General features: G+C 38.5%; 1 protein-coding gene across 11 annotated transcripts in view; it reads right to left on the bottom strand.

Moving 5' to 3' along the window:
* Nrm (neuromusculin) overlaps positions 1 to 19,924 on the bottom strand; it is a 407,543-nt gene that overhangs the window by 117,908 nt on the left and 269,711 nt on the right. For all 11 annotated transcript variants that reach the window (XR_013010095.1, XM_076434722.1, XM_076434721.1 and 8 more), the window contains 2 exons: positions 13,825 to 14,014; positions 586 to 740 (listed from right to left, as the gene is read on the bottom strand). Coding sequence is in view for 10 of the 11 variants with exons in the window: in XM_076434722.1 (XP_076290837.1) it covers positions 586 to 740; positions 13,825 to 14,014 (345 nt within the window). In the remaining variant the exon portion in view is untranslated. The remainder of the gene's footprint in view (positions 1 to 585; positions 741 to 13,824; positions 14,015 to 19,924) is intronic.

The raw sequence follows: 19,924 nt of genomic DNA, 5'->3' as shown, positions 1-19,924 counted from the left end.
TCTCTCTCTCTCTCTCTCTCTCTCTCTCTCTCTCTCTCTCTCTCTCTCTCTCTCTCTCTCTCTTTGTTACCTTAAACACAACGTTACAATATTCTTCAATTCTTTTAATCTATATACATATATTACTATTTTATATTTCACCCAATCAATTTCTTTATAAATGCATAAGGATCCACTCCATCCAATTTCATATTCATACAAAGAAAAATATTAATATAGGTTCGAATCACTCTAGGTCGACAGAGACGTTTAATTTTCGAGTTAAAATTAAGAACACTTGTATGATACCAAATTGAACGAAAACCATGTACGCGCACGGGCAGCCTCGGTTAACACTTTATCTATTGGTAGCTTATTAATAGCCTTTTCAATAATTGTGCTGCACCAAATGGAAGCTTAAAAATCGTCTTTTACACAATAATCCCGAAAGAAATTATTGGATTGTGTAATTGAGGGTGAGTTGTTGGTTTATGATTAAAATTGCTGTTGCAATTGGAGGATTCTTTTTAAAAATCCTCAACCATGAACCATAGACTTTCAACAATTATGGAATAATCACCGGTAGTTACTACGGGAAGAACTTACCAGTGACGTTGAGCTGAATATGATGAACATTATTGCACTCTCGGTTCACCGTCAGGTACGTAGCCTCGCACTTGTACAGCCCCTCGTCCTCTATTTTTACGTCGGAAATCTTCAAGTATGTTTTCGTCGAATTCTTCATGTACTCTATATTCGACCTGGAAGAATCAAATGAACAGGATCGAATTAGAATAAAATCGTCCATGAGAACTTGAGTGGTAGAGTTTAATGCGATGCAGTCGAAGCACAAGAGTCATCTTCCTGTGAAATGCGATTAACGCTCGCATCGGATCGTTCTATAACTAGAATAATATTCTTACTTGTATATACGGATTACACGCAGCTGGCTGCCATTAGTATAACACATTTGCAATCCTATTAGCATCGAGTAATGAATAGAACAATGAATCGGATCAACCTGCTCGTTATATCGCTAAATCGATAGCGCTTTACTTATGCCACTAAGGAAACAATGGCATTAGAATTTATGCGACACAATCGCGCATCCGATTCTCCCGTTGCTATTATGGCAATTCCACCGGCGCCACTATTGCGATTGCAAACCGCGTTTAACATAATTGAAGTTATTAAAATTCCGTCTTCCGGGCGGTAACTGACTACAGTTGATCGTCTCGGTTTCCGTAATTACGCAGTTAAACAATTACGAATGGCGGAGTAAAATACATCAATTTTTGCAGTCTTCTAATTTTCTATCTGAATTGCAACGAGCCTGAGAGAAATGAAAATTTATTCTCTTTCTTAATCTGTTTAATAAATAATAGAACAGCATTTTTAAATTCTTCCAACTCAAGTTTTTGCTAAAAGTCGCAAGAGATCGTAGTACAAAATGTCGTAAAACTTATTCTAAACGGTAAAAAATCTGCTTTCATTTCCCCTGGAGAAAGTGAAATGACGTACCGATTTAATGATTTTTGTTGTAAAGTACGAGTTTATGATAGTTCGTTCAGACTACAATAGAAATTGTTTTAGTAGCGGCGGTAAAGCGCAGGGTAATGGATTCCTCTTATAGTAATTAGCCATGCTGACAATCATAGTCTGTTCTCCGAATGTACTGCGTTTATGCCGATATTGTAGCTTCGGTTTGTTAGCATGAATGCTTAGGCAGTTGTAGCTCCGATGTGTATCTGGCGAGCGACGCAATATCCGAATGATAGTGATAACTGTTATTAACTGGCGCGTTTGTTCATTAATGCGATGCGTTTCTGTTGATTGCCGGTGAGATGTTACCAGCATAGACAAATATGTTTTCAGATCGGCGGAAAACAGTTTGCGTTACAGTACGCGGTGTCAGTTTATTACCGGCGTCATGGTTGCCTCAAGAAATTTAATCTAATCGAGCGAATCTGAATTTTGATTGCTTCATTACTACATTAGATTCCGGAACGTGGCGTATGGCTGAATGTTTCTGAAAAATTGCATTTTTCGAAGCTCTAGTTAAAAAGAGTTGTACATGGAATCTATCAAATTGTTAAACATTACACTGTCCAACAAATTTCAACTTTTTTTATGTTTCCTAATTACTGTTTGGTGGTTCGTATGGAGTTTTTTGCGCTGATTCTGAATCTGTCCTTAATTTCTCTCCCAGACGCACAGTTTTTGAGAAACATGGCTTTGAATAAAAACATAATTTTCAACTTTAAACAAATATTGTGATGTTATTATAAAAGATATTGAATTTTTCTTTACAGCAACAGATTCTGTAGACTTTCCCGAATACAGTGATATCCAATATTAATACATTATGATTGTTTAAACATGTTTAAACATGTTCCAAGGGATACGGCTCGGCGACAGCCCGTTCTAATGGTGAGCGCCACTGTCGGTAACTCATGTCGGGCGATATTTTGCCTCTTGGTTCGAAAAAAACGTAGACGTTCCAAATTTGAAAGGATGGTTTCTCAAGATAAAAGTCTGCTCTATCGCGTGGTATAGTTCGATTTTCCGCTGGACCTTTATTTTTTGAGATAAATTGAAAAATATCCTCAAAGATTGGTGCAAAAGTGGTGTCTCTCCGTCTGTAATGATTGTTTAAACATGTTTAAACAATCATAATGTATTAATATTGGATATCACCGTATTCGGGAAGGTCTACAGAATCTTTTGCTGTAAAGAACAATTCAATATCTTTTACAATAACATCGCAATATTTGTTTAAAGTGGAAAAATATGTTTTCTTTCAAAGCCGTTTCTCAAAAACTGTACACGTCTAGGAGAAAATTTAACGACAGATTCGGAATCAGCGAAAAAAACTCTATAAGAACCACCCAACAGTAATTGTGGAACAAATTTGATGTTGGACAGTGATATTAAACATTAATCAATTACTACACAGTTAAGGGTTGTAAGAGGTATTATATCAATTTCAAGTTAAAATAGCGCCGAATGCAAAGGGTTAATGGTTATATTTATTCACCATCTTGGAGAAGTTGAAAATGCTGTTTGAATGTGGCCCGGATTTGAGCAACGGGCGGGACACTAAAACTATGCTCAAAGTTTGCGCAACTATTTCACCGTGGCTCGTCAGCAGGGCTCCGAGTAACCTTTAATAGAACGCGTGATTATCTTCGGGAATGATTACCAACACCGTTCTAATTGAAGTTAATAAACGTCGGCTGGACACTCGGCGAATTTGATATCCAACGCGACCGGGGCTCTTCAAAGAAACGCGCAGACAACGACGATGCTACGCTACACCGCGAATTCTGGGAGGAAGAAGCAGAAATCGCATTAGCGGCTCAGAGAACGGAACCGGGTGCGCGTTCATAACGGATAACAGGTGAAACGCCAGCGAAGCCTTTGATCTAAACGGGAGCGGAGTACCCGTTAGACCAAATGGCTCCGCGAAAGCATCAAACGAAACTAAACAATCCTCCTCCCCCTCTCTCTCTCTCACTCTCTGCGATTATAGGAATTTTCCGGATCGCTGGCATTCCGCTAGAGTCGTGTCCTACCCCGTCGCGGGGTACATTTCGGGTTCCTTATTTTAGCAAAGAGATACCGTAGAGTTAAGGTACAAACTTTTTAAAAATTAATGAAGACAATACGAAGTACCTAGAATTACTTTATTTTTCAAAATAAAATTGACGTTTCCCCTTCGTATATAAATCAAAAGTACACAGTATGTCCGGAAAGTAACGGAACTTCTTTAATTTAAAGCGGACTACTAACGCTATCTATTGAAACAAAACACAACCTGAAAGGTGTAACTTTCCTCTACAAAACAAGTTATGGCGCATAAAGTGATAGTACCTTTAGTCTCCTCGTCACAAAAACACGATGGAACAAAGAGCAAATATTAAATTTTGTTTCAAGCACGGTAAAATTTTTACAGAAACGTTTGAATTGATGAGAAAAGTTTATGGTGATGATTGCTTATTCCGTACACGTGTGTTCGAATGGTGTAAGCGATTCCAGGACGGTCGTGATACTTTGGAAGGCGATCCAAATCCAGACCGGCCAAAAAAGAAAAATCGCGATGAGTTGGTGGATAAAGTATGTGAAATGATCGGAAATTCGTGGCGCAGGGTCAAAATGTCAATGGTGAATATTATCTGGATGGTATGGAGCGTTTCTGGAAGATAATCGTTCGAATGAGGCCCGAATATCGACCGCCGTGAAGTTGGTTTTTGTTGCACGATAATGCACCGTCTCATAGGACCATCACTGTCCGTGAATTTTTGGCGAAAAAACAAATCTGTGTGCACCAACACCCTCCGTATTCGCCTGATTTATCACCGTGTGACTATTTCCTGTTCCCTAAACTCAAACTGGCCATGAAAGGAACGTTTTATGACAATGTTATACAAGTTCAAAGTGCCGAGACGAGGGTAATTGAGGCGATTCCGCAAAATGAAATTAAAAAATCTATGATAGCATTGCTTGAACGTGCCCAGCAGTGTTCCCGCGATTGTTGTGGGAACTACGCTTTTTTACGTGTGCCGAACATAGATTACTTGGACAACTTTTCCAAGTGTAAACGACGATCCTGGGTAAACAACGGTGCTAAGTGGGAAATTGTTGTATTGTATTAATGCTATTCCATGCATACAATGATACATCGAGTATCATAAACCAATTTAAACACCCTAATACCGTTCTTAATTTATTTGTAGCGCGACTGACCGCTCAAGTGGGAACCCCCTAGTAGTGGGGATAAAAAAGTCACATGATCCGCATACCCGAAAGTCACATTAATCGCGGGAACACTGTATTTTGTATAAAGAGGAATAATTTCGGCAAAATAACTAATTGTTTTTTTGTTATTTAAAAAGTTCCGTAACTTTCCGGACATACTGTGTATTACGATCATTCTTATGATATATTATTTATATAGATATTTATTACGATATAGATTATATTCTTATTAAACATTATTCCCCGAGAAACGCAATTTTTCGTTTCCGATTAGAGAAAATGCTAAGAAATTATGATACACCCCAGAGAATAATGAAATAATGATTTTATTGTGCTACGGCATAACAAAAATATTAATTAAATAGGGCCGGTAAATAGGACCGAAACTTCGGATTAAAACAAAATCGTCCAGAAAAATTTGACGATACAGAATAATTAATAAAAAGACTTCCACGTCACTAAATATTCGGCAACTGGTACCTCCACGCTAGTCTCTCCGTAACTGTCACTCCTTCTCTGTCATTCATTGAACAAAATCTCTGAAAAAGTATCGTATGAAGAACGAAGCTGTGGAATTTCGTGGAAAACAGTAATATCACTGCGGGATTAATGGGCCATTCACCTAAATTTGCTAGGCTCCGGGACACTTACGAACGACAGCGTACACGTTTCCTCAGTGCGCCACTATTCACCGTGTCAGACACGTAATAGAGAGTTAACAGCCTATCACTGGCGTTCCACGTTCTTCGGGCCGCGCTCGAAAAGCGTCGTAAATCGAACGCAGATTAACGACACAGCGTTTGGGAATGTCGCGATTACTTTGCCCGGCGTCGAACAGCGTCGATTAACAGAACTGCGTTTAAGCCTCCCGATAAACGCGAGTAAACGCCTTCGTTTTCCGCCGAGCGCTCGACACAGAGGATTAGACGAATTGGAAGGTATTCGGTTCGCAGCCGTAATGGAATATTTGTGTTTGCGATTCGAACCGCTGTATTTCCGTAACAAAACATTATAAGGTAACGAGTCTGAAGATTTTAATTATACTTTGTCGAGTGAAAATGCAAAGATACTTTACTTAGAATTTTTGTACAAAAATGTGATGTTTCCTGTTTGAAGTTTTCGAGTTTGCAACGTCGTGGATGTTCCAGTATTAAATTGGTAAAGTGTTTTCACACGTGAGATAAGCATAGACATCTGAACGCGCTAATTCTGTTGAGTTCTGTAATCTGTGTACGCTGATACGGGATTAATATAATTACTAATTATGGGCAGAGTCAAGATTACCCTATTAGCAGGGACATGAGACAGGGTCGAGGCATTAATCAAGCATTCCGTTTGTCAGATGGCCCGTCCTACAGATTGACGTACGAATCGCCATGAGCATTCTGTCCCAATCCTTTAACCTCCCAATGACCAATATACCACACCACGATACAGCTATACGTTTCTAATCGGCAGGATCAACCGTGTCAAAACGCTTACGTCATTTGATAAACGATCAGATAGCAATACCTATATAGCGTATTGACTGTTCTGACGAAATACATGTATTTAACTAGTCGCGATAAATTCCTGTAACTGTGACGTTCGCACGCCTCCCAGTATCCATTAACTAACTAATTATTCGACAGAGAAGAATTTCAACATATTGTTATACCGTCATCAATTTATGAAGGATACAGATTTGTCGAGCAACAAATAAATTTCTAGGTTGCTCCAATTTATTGCGATCGAGGCAGAGAATTTTTATTTAAGGTGGAGTGGGATAAATCTGCCCCCTGTTTTTGCAAAGTTGGACTTTAAACTGATGTATTTTCAGTCTGGTACGTAAAAACTCAACGCTCTTGGTATCACACTCTTGCTACAGTTATTACTGATGAATTAGCATTATGTAGGATTTTAATTTTGCTTGAAAATTATCATTTTGATAGGATATTCTATAAAATGTCAACTATTTACTACGCACTTGCCCCGAAAATGGGGCAATATTGCATTAAATTATATTGTTTACTTTTATAGTTATCCTTTTTTAAACAAACAAGTACTTTTATGCTGAAATATGAAAGGGGATGCAGTGATCTTAAAACAAAGTTTAAAAATGCTTTCGAATCTTGTTTCAAGTGCTACGGGGCAAGAATGAATTATTATCACGCCTGCTACACAAAATGCTTTTTATTGCATTAAATATATTGTTTAGTGTTATAGTTAGCCATACAGTACGCACTTACTCTTAGTGTTTTTCTCAATAAATTTAAAAAAATACAATAAAAACGGTTTATTTAATGTAAGCCTACATCAATATTTGTTGTAGTTATCTAAAATAACAGCACAGAATATATGAATAACTTGTAAACTATTGCACGTTCAGAATAACCTCAAAGTTGTACGTGTACCTTGCACGTGACTGTTTGACATTGGTTGATTTAAGCGAGGAAAACACCTTTATTCTTGGACGACATCTGTGTAGAATAGAACTTATACTACATTAATAAATACAACCTAGAGAAATTTCATTCATACTGTAATAAAAACGTGGTAAAATAACTTAAAATAAATTAACGCACTCTTGCCCCGTTTACGCACTTACCCTGCTATAGCATACTATAGCATTATCGATTGTTCCGACGAAATACATGTATTTATCAATCAATCAAATCAATGAATTGAATTTCTTCGGAGAAACTACAGATTTTTTATTTAAAAATTCGAATTGGACAATGGATGTGGTACGAACATCGAAAAATGATCGAAACTCGATCGTTACGAGAACATTAAACAAGTTGCGCAAGGAAGGCTTCTATCACGCGGTCATTAGTTATCCTTAATCTAGGCAGGGATCAGTATAAGAAACAAAGTGCATTCACTGTCTAAAATAGATGCAAAGTGAAGTAGAGTAATTTTAGCGTATCGCTTTTCTAACGAGAGTTCTGGAACCTGGAACGAACTCTTTTTTTTCGGTAAGTTTTAAAGACACTGAAAATGTCGGGGACGTTAATTACCCGCTTCCGAGAAACTAGGCCGGTAATAGCTAGCGTGGGGTCGGCAATTAGAGAGATAGAACACGACGAAGAACGTTCGAAATTAGCCTGCAACGAATTAATCTGAAGTATAGGGTACTGTTCGTGAATTCAGTGGAATTACGACATTCTTATTACAATGTTAATCAGAATACGTTTTAACATACATCACACTCTGTACTAGTAATTTTATTATTATTGAAAATCGTGATCGATAAGCTAGTTAAAAAATAATTCCCGTCGAAATATTTGTTTGAATGTTCAAGGGATTGATTGGTTTAGTGAACAGTCAGCTAGCTTTGATGCGCATTGAATTACTGCAAGCTTTACTTGTTACACAGGTTATAATAGTTGCCGTACGACTGACAGTCGCGTGTAAACGCATGATCAAAGCTAACCAGATTACGATATCATCTGTTAATAGGTTAATGTTAAGATAATACTCGCAGTGGTAATAGAGGGTGAATTATGCCCGTTGAATATGTGACTAGAGGAACGTAATTTGTGTAAATTAGATTAACTGGAATCCTGATTAGCGTCCCGACGAAATGGACGTGTAAATTCTGCAAGAAATGTTTCAGCCTGCTCATTTACTTTCCATCCGCTTTTTAGAGGAACAGACAATTATTTTGTGTCAATAAAAAACCAGATCCACGTGATTAGAGGAACGTCATTTGTGTAAATTGGAGCAACTGGAATCCTGATTAGCGTCCCGACAAAATGGACTGCTTGCTTTCCATCAACTTTTTATAAGAACACACAATTATTTTGTATAAATGAAAAGCTAGTTACTCTGGAATATTCTGAAAAATAATATGGAAAGAATACCACAGGAAACTGATTCGCAATTTACGTATTGGAACTTCTCGATTAAATATAATGAACGTTACATCTCGTCAACCGATATACATAAAAGGTAAATACAACGAAATGTTTAATCGGCAGGATCATTTAATCAATGTCGATATGGAATTACAATAAAGCGCAAATAGGAAGCGTACACCGAAGATTAATGTCAGCCATACTTTTGCATGATTTTAGGCATTAGCATTCTTGTTCGTGTTTCATTCTGGGAATTTTAAAATCATTCGGGTCAACGGAGGAATATTCTACACGATGTACCATAAACCAGTCGACGAATTTCCCCAGCATGCTAAGCACTTTGGTCTTATCTTTCGCGTCAACTTGAGTGTTGCTTTCGGGAGTAGAATTTTCCGACAGCTGTCGCTTCTATTCTCTGCAACATAACTCACGGAAGTCAACTCTCAAGTGGACTCGGGCTTAAGAATTACTGCCGATGTCGTGCTCGATATTATTTTAAGAATTTCAATGTATGTATACGTGACAGTATTTCAAGCGGCAGCATTTTGAATCTGTGACCAGGTTTTATTGTATTAAACGTAACGGTATCGCGATAGAAATTCTTCCGTGAGCCAGCAATATACGATTTATCGATTGGCATCGATTAAAATATGCTTTTAAATCTCTTTTTTAAATACTCTGCACTGGGTTGCTGGCGAAGTAATATTTTACCGATGGGTAAATAAATTCACCGTGTCGATGTCGCGTTTTATTTAATCAATTCTATCGGGTCTACAGTTTATTATAAAAATATGTAGTCGTTGATGTCGTTCAGAAAATTGGTAAAGAATTTGCATAAAATTGCATAAAAGCAAGTGAAAAGAAGTTCGCAAGTTTGAAAAATTCCGTCTTCGCAGGTGGTAGCAGGAATCCAGGCAGCAACGGGGATACGCTAAGGACCCGATAGATTTAATGGGCATCGTAGCAAAGAAGTTCGCAGCAGTTTCGTTTAAATGGGAGTTCAATGCACTCGTGGAAACGGGCCGGATATCAAACTTATCGTTTATAACCGTGCAGCGCTTGTTCCTTTCTTCTCGGCTGGATCCTTTCTCCACGTGCGAGAGAGAGAGAGAAAGGCAGATTCATGTCGGAATTCATAAGAAATAGTACAGAGAGATCGCGCGCTAGGCAAATACGTTCTCGGTCTGGGTAGTCGTAAGTTCCGGGCAATTTTCTTCTTTGCTGTAATCACTTCTACCATCGCGCCTTTGAACGACACGTCGAGGCGATGAGAAACGCGGAAAATAAGGGAAACGAACGCCCGGACGATGAAGACGTGTACAGAAGCAGCCAAGATAGCAGAGAAAAGAATAAGATAAGCGCGGAACTGCCGCTAAATAGAGAGGAAGGGAACGAAACTGGCGGACGTGTAAGTAAATTGAGGACACGGGAATTAGGGGACATGGAGTATGACGTATGATGATGCCCTCGCTGAAGACAAGAGGGCGGACCAAGATCTCTCGGAAAATGAGACTCCAGAGGGATGGAAACCTGCGAAGAATATGCTGTTTTTGGGAATTTACCTAAATACTCCGTATAAATATGAATGCCTTTACAGGCCTTTATTTTAGAACCAGTTAGGGTACCTACTTGCATTTATAGCAAAATTGAGCAGATGAAATTCAAAATAGTTGAAAGATTTTTGAAATTGAAGATGTCAATTAATTAGGGGAAGAGGTAACATTTCTATTTTACATAAAGGTCTGCAGTCTAGTCATAATTGTGCCCATAATTATGAAAGTGATCCAAGTGGTATATTTCTTGTTTCGATATATTTAATGGAAAAGGATATCAACACTAAATGTGTGAAATATCATTTCCGACATTATCGTAAAAATTACATGAAATTAATTTGTGATGTGAAGCAACTGATAAACTCATTTTTTTCAAACTTTGAGTTGGACCACTTTCATAATTACGGGCATAATTCAGTGTTTCTTTAATTCCGTGAATGCGTGAAGCTGTCGACAACTTGGAGCGGAGTTGGCGGTGAGAAAATAGTCTCTGTCGAACGACGAGAAAACAGTTCCCGGTGAAAGGGGTAAGCCGACAGAAGGCAGCCGATTAAATCGAAAGTCGGCGAATGAGAAAAGTTCGGGAAGAGCCGTCGGATGTGACGATAAAAGTTCGAAAATGTAAATGAACATAAAGCATTCCGCTATTCTTTCCTTTCTTGCTAGGCAATCCCGCGGCGCGCCGGCTGATAAGTGTTCATCCGAAACCGCGCTGACGTTTTCAATTACACCGAGCCCACCATTATCGAACCGCGCCGGGAATTTTTATCGGGCACGTATAACTCAACGACAACCGAGGGGTAGACCGCGAGAAATTGTCAATGGGCTGCGGGGAAAATCGAACAAATACGATAATAAAGTTCTCACTTGCATCGAGCGCACCTCCGGCATTTTGCTGGGGTAATTTCGGGGAAGATTCCTGAACTTTCTTATTTCTACGCTGTGGATTTGATGCATTTATCGTTTGATGGTAAATTGAAAAAAATTGAAAATATGTTTTCAAGATGAACATCAGGATCTGATTTGCCTCCATTAAGAATTTTACCTAACCCAGACCAAGATTAAAGATTAAAGAGCGCCACGAAAGCACCTGGAGGTCCAATAAACGAAAATCTGCAGTTTAATTGTACCACTCTCTTCGTTCGTTCTTTTTGTTCGAGGTTTATTCCTTTTCATTTCTCGAGCGTCGACTGCAAAATGAAATTTGTTAATATTCCTACGGTTTAACGCATAGCATAATCGTGGCGTTCTCTTGATAATGTAGCCGTTGGAAATTTTCGGAATACCACGGTGAAGCATGAGCAGAATTAATAATCCCGTTTGCTCCGTTTGTTTGCTGGATATTAGGCTAACCTTTCGTGCCACGGAAATTTGCATTCATCTGGTTCATACAGAAAACGTATTAAGTACTCAAATCCTGAAACTACTGATGTCTCTTTTTAAGTGTATATTAAAAAAGGGGCCGGATATTGCGTCTTCGCATTAGTCGTTCTCTAAAGGGAGATCGCATCGAAATAACAACACTCTTGAAAGAAGTTCCCTGTTCTTACGCGCGTTCTTTGCTCCCGCAATCGAGGTCATCCTCATGAAAAGAACACACGCTTGGAAACCCGACTTTCTTGCTTCGGGATCTCGTGGGGTCACCGTTTCAAAGGATATCTTACAAACGTTGTAATTATGAAACTATCCGTCAAAATGAAACGGATATCAAGGGAAACGCGGAAAAATGAACGAATGGACCGCACCAGCGACGCTCCCGGGCTTCCTTTGCTTTTGTGTTTCCACTCCGCGCCGCGATCAACCTGCTGAATAATCTCGTTTTCTAGTAAATCCACGCTTTCTAATTTATCAGCGGGTCTTTGTGCGAAATAAACATTTGTGCAGGCTTCGGCGAACGGGAGCCGAACAGGCCGTTCATCCTTTTTACCACTTTAATCAGTTGGTCCTAACACAGTGATATTTATTTTATCATTTATTGTTTCTCTTGATTCTTAAGCATTTATGAAGAAATTAGGAATAAATGTGAACGTAACAAAGTCATTACGGGATTAAGTGAATTTTTATTTTACTCCTGCTTTATGAATATTTTTATGTTGGACGCAGATCCGCAGTCTAGTGATCAAGTGTAATTGTATATGAGGTACGACAAAATAGAATTTTATTTCGGTTTAAAGGAAATTCGTAACATGCCGTATATAAGGTAGATGTCCCCTCTATAAGTTATATACGGGTGTAGTCTTTTTTAAATGAGTTTTCTCAATATAAAACACATCAGGAAATAAATAAACTAAAAATGAAATTTTAAAAAGTATTAGTTGCAGCTTATGAATAAACGGAAATATTTATTATTACGAATAAACTTTATCAATTTGAAATTGGAAAACTAAAAATTGCTATACCTGATGCGGACAGAATGGCGTTTGTGGTTTCTAAGTTGTTGTATTGGCGTTAGAGTAAATAGTGCGTTAGGTTACTAGTTATAAACGATGATTGTACAAGAGGGCGCCGGGAGAGCGAGAGTCTGTTATGTTCACGAGTCTCCTGAAGTGGGGATTCCCGCTGGCATCGCGAAACATGTGTTGGACGACCGTATGGTTGGAAACCACATGTACAGAGCGCGTGGCTGATAGCAGCGACCTAGGCCCGTTTATGGCCTATATGGAAAAGGATATGTCCTGCGTGGCCAAGTGAGACCCGATGTGATGCGTGGAGCACCTCCACAGGCGAAATGCGGATAGTAGGACCCCGGATAGCGTTATATCGGGCCCAGTGGAGAGATGGGTCAGCTAGGCCTTGGGCGGTGGGGTTTTAGTGGCTATGGGTTAAGCATTAAGTCTCGTTTCTCCCCAATTTTTATTTTAGGGGAGGCCGAGTCCCCCACAACTTCCATCTTTGGTGGGTAACAGTATTTCCCCACCGCCGTAATAAAAAAGCACTTCTACCAATTGGGACCAAGCGCACGGTAAGACCTGAGGGGTCTTAGAACCGGGGCCGGTAGGCCTGCGAAGCCGGCATAATTGTCGCTGAGGAGGGGTAGTCGAAGCCGCGGGCGGCGGTGACCATCGTCGCGAGAAGGGTCATTCGTGTTCAGTATTTCTCGAGTAGAAGAGCGAAACGGAACAAATTCTCCTCGCGACCTCTTTTCTAGAAGAGAAATTTGTAATAGTGTTTTCTTGAATAAATCACTCGATAAAACCTTCGCTTACAACCCGGTGTTTCTATCCTGTGTGTTGAGACTTAACAATACACCCGTCCCTCAATTTAAACGAATATTGGTTCCACGTGGATTTGATTTGCGCGAATAAAAATCGTGAAAATGAAATCTGTAAACTTGATAAGGTTCCAGAGGCTACACTACTCCTAATGTTTTCCTTCCTTTCCGCGTAAATTGAGATAAATTTACCGCGTAAAACTCGCGTAAAAAAGTGCCGCGTAAATTGTGGAACGGGTGAACTAATATTCAAAATATTGCATTATACCATATATGTTGTAAGCTGTTATACCAATTTCATATCCATAAAATTTAAAAAATCATAGGGGATGGAAACATTCTAGGTCGGAAGAAATGTATAATTTTCGCGTTAAAATAGCTCCGAGTGCAAAGGGTTGAAAATCATCTCGTAAGGGGTTGAAAGAGCGTCGTCGCAAAGACGGATGGGGAAAAAGGTAGCGATATATACGTGGATATACTTTACCTGGCGGCGATATCGTCGTTGCCATGCGTTGTCCCGCCTTGCTCGCTGAAAATGATGATACGCGTTGCGTCACGATACCATTTGATGCTGTGTAGCCCGTTGCACTGGGGCGATTTCAGAACGCACGGCAGCAGCACCTCTGTCCCGAGTTCAGCGCGTTTCTCGCTCTTCAGCCACGGCTCGTTGCTCCCTGAAACAAACGTACGCAAACGCCGTGAATTGCGCGCTGTTCGTTCGTTTGTTTGCTTGTTTACAGAAAGGATAACGTTCCAGCGAAACGAAATCATTTTACTCGGCACGCCCCGCATGAACGTGACCGTTCCGTAGACAGTTCGGTTACAATCCTCCAGCGAGTTGTTCAATCATCGATCCCTCGCTCTGCTAAGAACGCTAAACAAACAGTCCGACCGAGGAGCTTGCCTATTTAGCAAAAACTGCCCCGCGATCGTACCCGAAACGTTAGAGCACGTATATACATATATATAATTGCAACAGAAACATTGTCGAATTTTCAACCCCTGTAAATTCCTGGAAAAAATTTTAATATTTCCTGGAAAAATGATCAACCTTATCCCTTTACCTTATCCCTTTGCATATCATTATTTGAAACAGTTTTTAAATGTTTAAAATCTTCTGTACTCTAGAAACTGTTAAAAATTCGAATGTTGTATGAGAAAACAGATTAAATTTCATGCGAATAGTGAAAAAAAGATGATATAGAATACAGAATAAAGATCTTCTAAAAATCTCCTCTAAATTGAAAGATATGTCTTGATTTCAAAAGGGTTAAAGACTAATGTGTAGAGAAATCGAAGTCAAAAACAAATAAAGGGTTCTCGCGCGAATTTACTGCAACTATGAATCGGTGTAGCGCAGACTACTATAATTAGAATGCTGCGCTGGCTCGCACGGGAATTGCTATAGAATTATTAGGCTGTCCCAAAAGTTCGTTCCGTTTTCGATTAACGACACGGTTAAATAAACGAAAATTTTGTAGACAATATAGGCCATCAACGAGAAGTGATGGAATTCAAAATATCATCCAGAGAATTAATAGGCTGCGATCGATCGTCGAGCAGTAGTTGAAACGTAACACGTTTACGAATGTTTATGAAACGTCAGGACAGAGTGTCAATTCTCTCGATGACCCAGAACACATTTCGCGAGATGACAGAGAGCACGGTTGCGTTTCAATATTTCTTTCGTATCGTCGCTAAAGCTATAAATATAGTGCTTTTTACAGAGATATGAAATGATAAATCGCGCTCGCAAAACGCGGCGTTGCCGTACGCAGTCAGGATATTTTTCGTTGTTATTTTAATCTGAAATCGCGCCGCGAAATTTACAACAACCTATACACGCGTTGCTTTAATTTCATGTTTCGAGCGCGATCAGTCGCGCACTGCAATAAACAGTTTGTTCCACGGGTGATAAAGGAAAACGATACCCCGGCCTAGCAGGAACGTTCTAAAAGAAATAAATCAAACGATTATGGTTCGTCTGAGAATATACATGAATATACATTTTTTTTCACACCTGCTGTCCGCGAAGTTATTGCCCGTTATCTAAATATTAATTAGTGGCCCAGGTAAACTATGAAAGCCAAGTCCGCTCTAATCTACATGCACGCTCCTGATACCATGTTGTGAACGCGGCAGTAAATTTCCCAGTCACAACTTATGATAAACAAGAGCATAATTCTTGGTTAATTCTCGCGCAAAACTCCGCGCAGTCAAGAGAGAGGGCGTGCGGAACTTTGCGAAACTGGAAGCGCCTTGGAAATTGACGACTTAAGGTGATTTATTAGCGGTTTCTGTGACACAGGGAATTTCATTCGTCACTGCTCGAACTTCCCGTTAACCTAATGAACACATTTATGGAAAAACAAACGAACGTCTAAACATTCGAATCACCTTCGAAACCTACAGAGGCCGGCCGAAAAGAATTGAACGCGTATGATTATGATAAATTTAGTGTTTCAAACAAAGGTGTCGACTAGGGATGGGATCAAGTAACTCGCAAACAGGTTCAAATTTTGATTGATTGAATTCTAACTCTCTATAAGTACTTCGAAAAACAGAAATAGTACTCCTAAGTATACTCGAACATATACCAGACAGTTTCGAACCTTTTACAACTACTTTGGTAAACGGAAATAATACTTGCAAGTATATATTCGAATCTTTTATTAACAGTTATACGATCGATATAAAAAGGAACATTTATCTTGGTTGAACAGATTCGAAACTTTTATGAATATCGTAACGGAAATTCTCTGATTTTTCTAATCATTATTTTTTTACCTTTAAAATCAATTATGTTGTCCTCTAATGCATAATTTAATTCAACATGTACAACCATAATTTCATAATCTATCGGAAATATTATTCTTAACTAGTTACGAATTTAATCAAGAAAGTGCTTAAAACCTACTATGCAGTTTTGATTTCGAAAATTCAAGTACTACTTGCGAAAGATTCATCGAAGTACTTATAAGTATCCTTTCGAAACTTGTAAGAACTCATTCCGAGGTTCCACATCAATTTGTATAAAATGAACATTTTTCAAATATAATCATTGAAACATTATTGCTTTTAAGTAGTAATCGAAACCCATGAAATGAAACTTGGCTATTAAAATTAACTCGGATTCGTGAGTACATATTCTTGATCCCATCCGTAGTGTCGACTGCACTAGCAAATATTTATTTTGCATTAAGCTAGTTATCTTATTGTATAAACATTTACATAACCAGTTATGCAGGAAGGTTTAACAGCGAATTTTGTGTATTTAAGAAATGGTGGAAATAAAAAGTAAAGGCAGTGGAGGGATATTCGTTTTCTTAGATCGTACAGTCCCCGTAAAAAGTATATATGAACTCGACAGTGTTGTAATATTATGTTAAACCTGTTAAACATGTTAAGAAAGAAAATACATTTCTATATCATTCGAGTTTGTCGCAATCGTGGTAGAAAATTTTAATTTTGCCTAAAGATCCGCTGTCTAGTGATGACTGAACATTGAAATTGGTTTCGAAATCGCGGATTGAAAGGGATCGCGGGAGGGATCGTTCCGCCGTTGAAAGGAAGAAAGATTATATTCCGCCGTTGGATTTCTGCACCGGACCAAAACAAGTACACAAAGATAGGATATTCGTTTACGCAGCGCCGGTTGGAAAACATATTTCCCTGCATGGAATTCTGTTTTATGCACCTCATCCGTTTCCTCAATTTTCCGAGCGTCGTCGTGCCAACTGTTCCACCGATCCCTTCTACGAGCCGCATAAACACATCGCCCATAAAAATCCCGTTCACCGCTGAATCGAAAAGCTGTCTCAAAGGAGACAATAATCAGACAGTGGCTTTCGCTTGTTGTAAGTTATCCGAGTATCGAAAGCCGATAAAATTTTCATGACACACCACGCGCGAATGGATAAAACCCGCTAAAGAAAACAGAATACGCACAGCGTAAATCGCGGAGAATATTCGCGCGATAGGTATGTTCCGTTCCTTAAAATATTTATTCGTTCGCCGATAGATTATTCTATGATCACTATACTGCCGGCTTTATGCGATCGTGACTGCAAATATGCGAAGGAGAAACAGAGAAGAATTTTAACATATTGTTGCATCGTTTCGTTTCCAATTTATCAAGCCTACAGATTCGCCTAGCAATTTATTGCGACGGAGGCAGAGAATTTTTATTCATATTATCTTGCGGCGAAATTTATTTTCCAAAAAATCACATTCTATTCCTCCGCTGCACAGTCTAGAATAAAAAAAATATTCTATGCACACAGGTTTATTTTTTCATTGCGCAGTTTCTCGAATTCTACACCCTCCTCGTTTTTATAGTCTTCTATTTTTATTCCAGGCTATAGTTTGTCGATCTCCGGAAATATAAAAACACGGCAAAAATTGCTTATTTTATTTGTTCTGTAAATATTTTATTGATCAGAACTTTTCCAGTATTTTTCACTCTGTTAGAACAAATTTCTCGTTTCGTCTTTTAGTTACGAGTAAATACACGTTTCTGTTCTTGTGGCAAAAAGGGTGTTTCACAAGGGTGTGTTAGGTGAAAATATTAGGGGTCGCTATCGAATATGTCGGAGACGAAAATCTGTTAAAGTTTTAGGGTCGGACATGGTAAGTGGCCGAGGCAAGGTCCGCTTATCTTTGAGGGGAATAGGATCCCAAAGCCATATCACCCCGCAAATATTATATTCATGTTGTGAATAATGTAGTATGTCGAGATATCTCGCATTACGGTCTCCGTCGTCGTCGTCTCCTATGACACAAGATTATAGTTGTTTAACACACGCAAACTGGCACTTGGTCTCTTTGCTGGTTGTACATTACGAGTTTATTTATTAGAAATCTACTTTATCAAAATTCTACATTTACCAAAAACAGTTCTGCTACACTTTGATCAAATATAAAATTATCCTTTAGAAAAGGGTCAAATAAATCAGGGAAATACACAATTACGAGTTCATTTATTAGAAATCTGCTTGATTAGAATTAAAATTGTTAGAAACAGTTCTCTTACACTTTGATCAAATATAAAATTATCCTTGAGAAACGAATGGGTCAAATATATCAGGGAATTACACAATCAAGGTGTTGGTCTCGTTGCTCGTTGCACATTACGAGTTCATTTATTAGAAATCTGCTTCATTAGAATTAAAATTATTAGAAACAGTTCTGTTATACTTTGATCAAATATAAAATTATCCTGTAGAAAAGAATGGGTGAAATATATCAAGGAATTATATACACAATCAAGGTGTTGGTCTCGTTGCTCGTTGCACATTACGAGTTCATTTATTAGAAATCTGCTTCATTAGAATTAAAATTATTTGAAATAGTTCTGTTACACTTTGATCAAATATAAAATTATCCTGTAGAAAAGAATGGGTGAAATATATCAAGGAATTATATACACAATCAAGGTGTTGGTCTCGTTGCTCGTTGCACATTACGAGTGCATTTATTAGAAATCTGCTTCATTAGAATTAAAATTATTAGAAATAGTTCTGTTACACTTTGATCAAATATAAAATTATCCTTTAGAAAAGAATGGGTCAAATAAATCAGGGGATTACGATTAGGGTGTTGGTCTCGTTGCTCGACGCACATTACGAGTTCATTTATTAGGAATCTACTTTACTCCACTTTAATCAAAGTTAAAATTAACTTTGGGAAAAGAATGATTCAAATAAATCAGGGTGCTGTTAACAAGTGAAACATTGCGACTGGGTCAATCATTAAAAATTGCAAGGAACGTCTGGTTCGGCGAATGTGGCGTTAATTTGAAGTAGTTAGATGTGTGCTGTTCCTTCCGTTTTCTTGATAAATTGTTAATGGATGATGTTGACCTAAGAGTGTAATCGAAAGATGCTCCCAAGAGCAGAACGAACTACCGGACACAGACCGAAAGGCCACTTTACAACGTCTACCAACTCGTCGAAGTCTACTCTCCAGTGGATAGATAACTCATTTATATCTTCCCGGCAACAGTTCGTGTTCTTTGATCAAACGAATTTCTACGATGTGCTTTGATGCCTTCGATTCTATCCAGACACTATCCTGAAGGAACCTGCCAATTTGTTTACGGAAATGAGTCGTACACTCCGTAGTATAATCGCAAAATTGCATATTGCTAACTTCACAATTTTCGTTGATGTACCAGACGGATGCACGGTATTTTTGTAAATATTTTCTGACGTTTCATAACGATCTGAAGATGATATATACGATATAGAAAATCTCCGCATACCATACAGAAAATGTGAAAAGCAATTTTGCTGTAGGTGTACGGGGAACAGGCAAAAAGGGAAAAATGCCTTGTGCATCTAGACCGTTTGATGTCCAAAAATATTTTTTGGACGTTATGAGAATTTTTTCCGATGCATATGACGGTCGTTCTACAAAATTCGTCATCCGAGAATTTGTATTATTCCGTGTTTCGCATTATTACTGATTGTTTCTCTTCAACAACCAACGTTTATCTTGATACGTGTCCGGAAACAGGATATATATATATATTGTTTAATAGCCGAATTTTCACGCAGCACAAGAGTTACAGTAACAATATTAAT

This window comes from Lasioglossum baleicum, chromosome 12 (genome assembly GCF_051020765.1).
Source record: "Lasioglossum baleicum chromosome 12, iyLasBale1, whole genome shotgun sequence".
NCBI lineage: Eukaryota > Metazoa > Arthropoda > Insecta > Hymenoptera > Halictidae > Lasioglossum > Lasioglossum baleicum.
The sequence above is the reverse complement of the archived record's forward strand: the minus strand, read 5'-3'. Positions and strand labels throughout refer to the sequence as shown.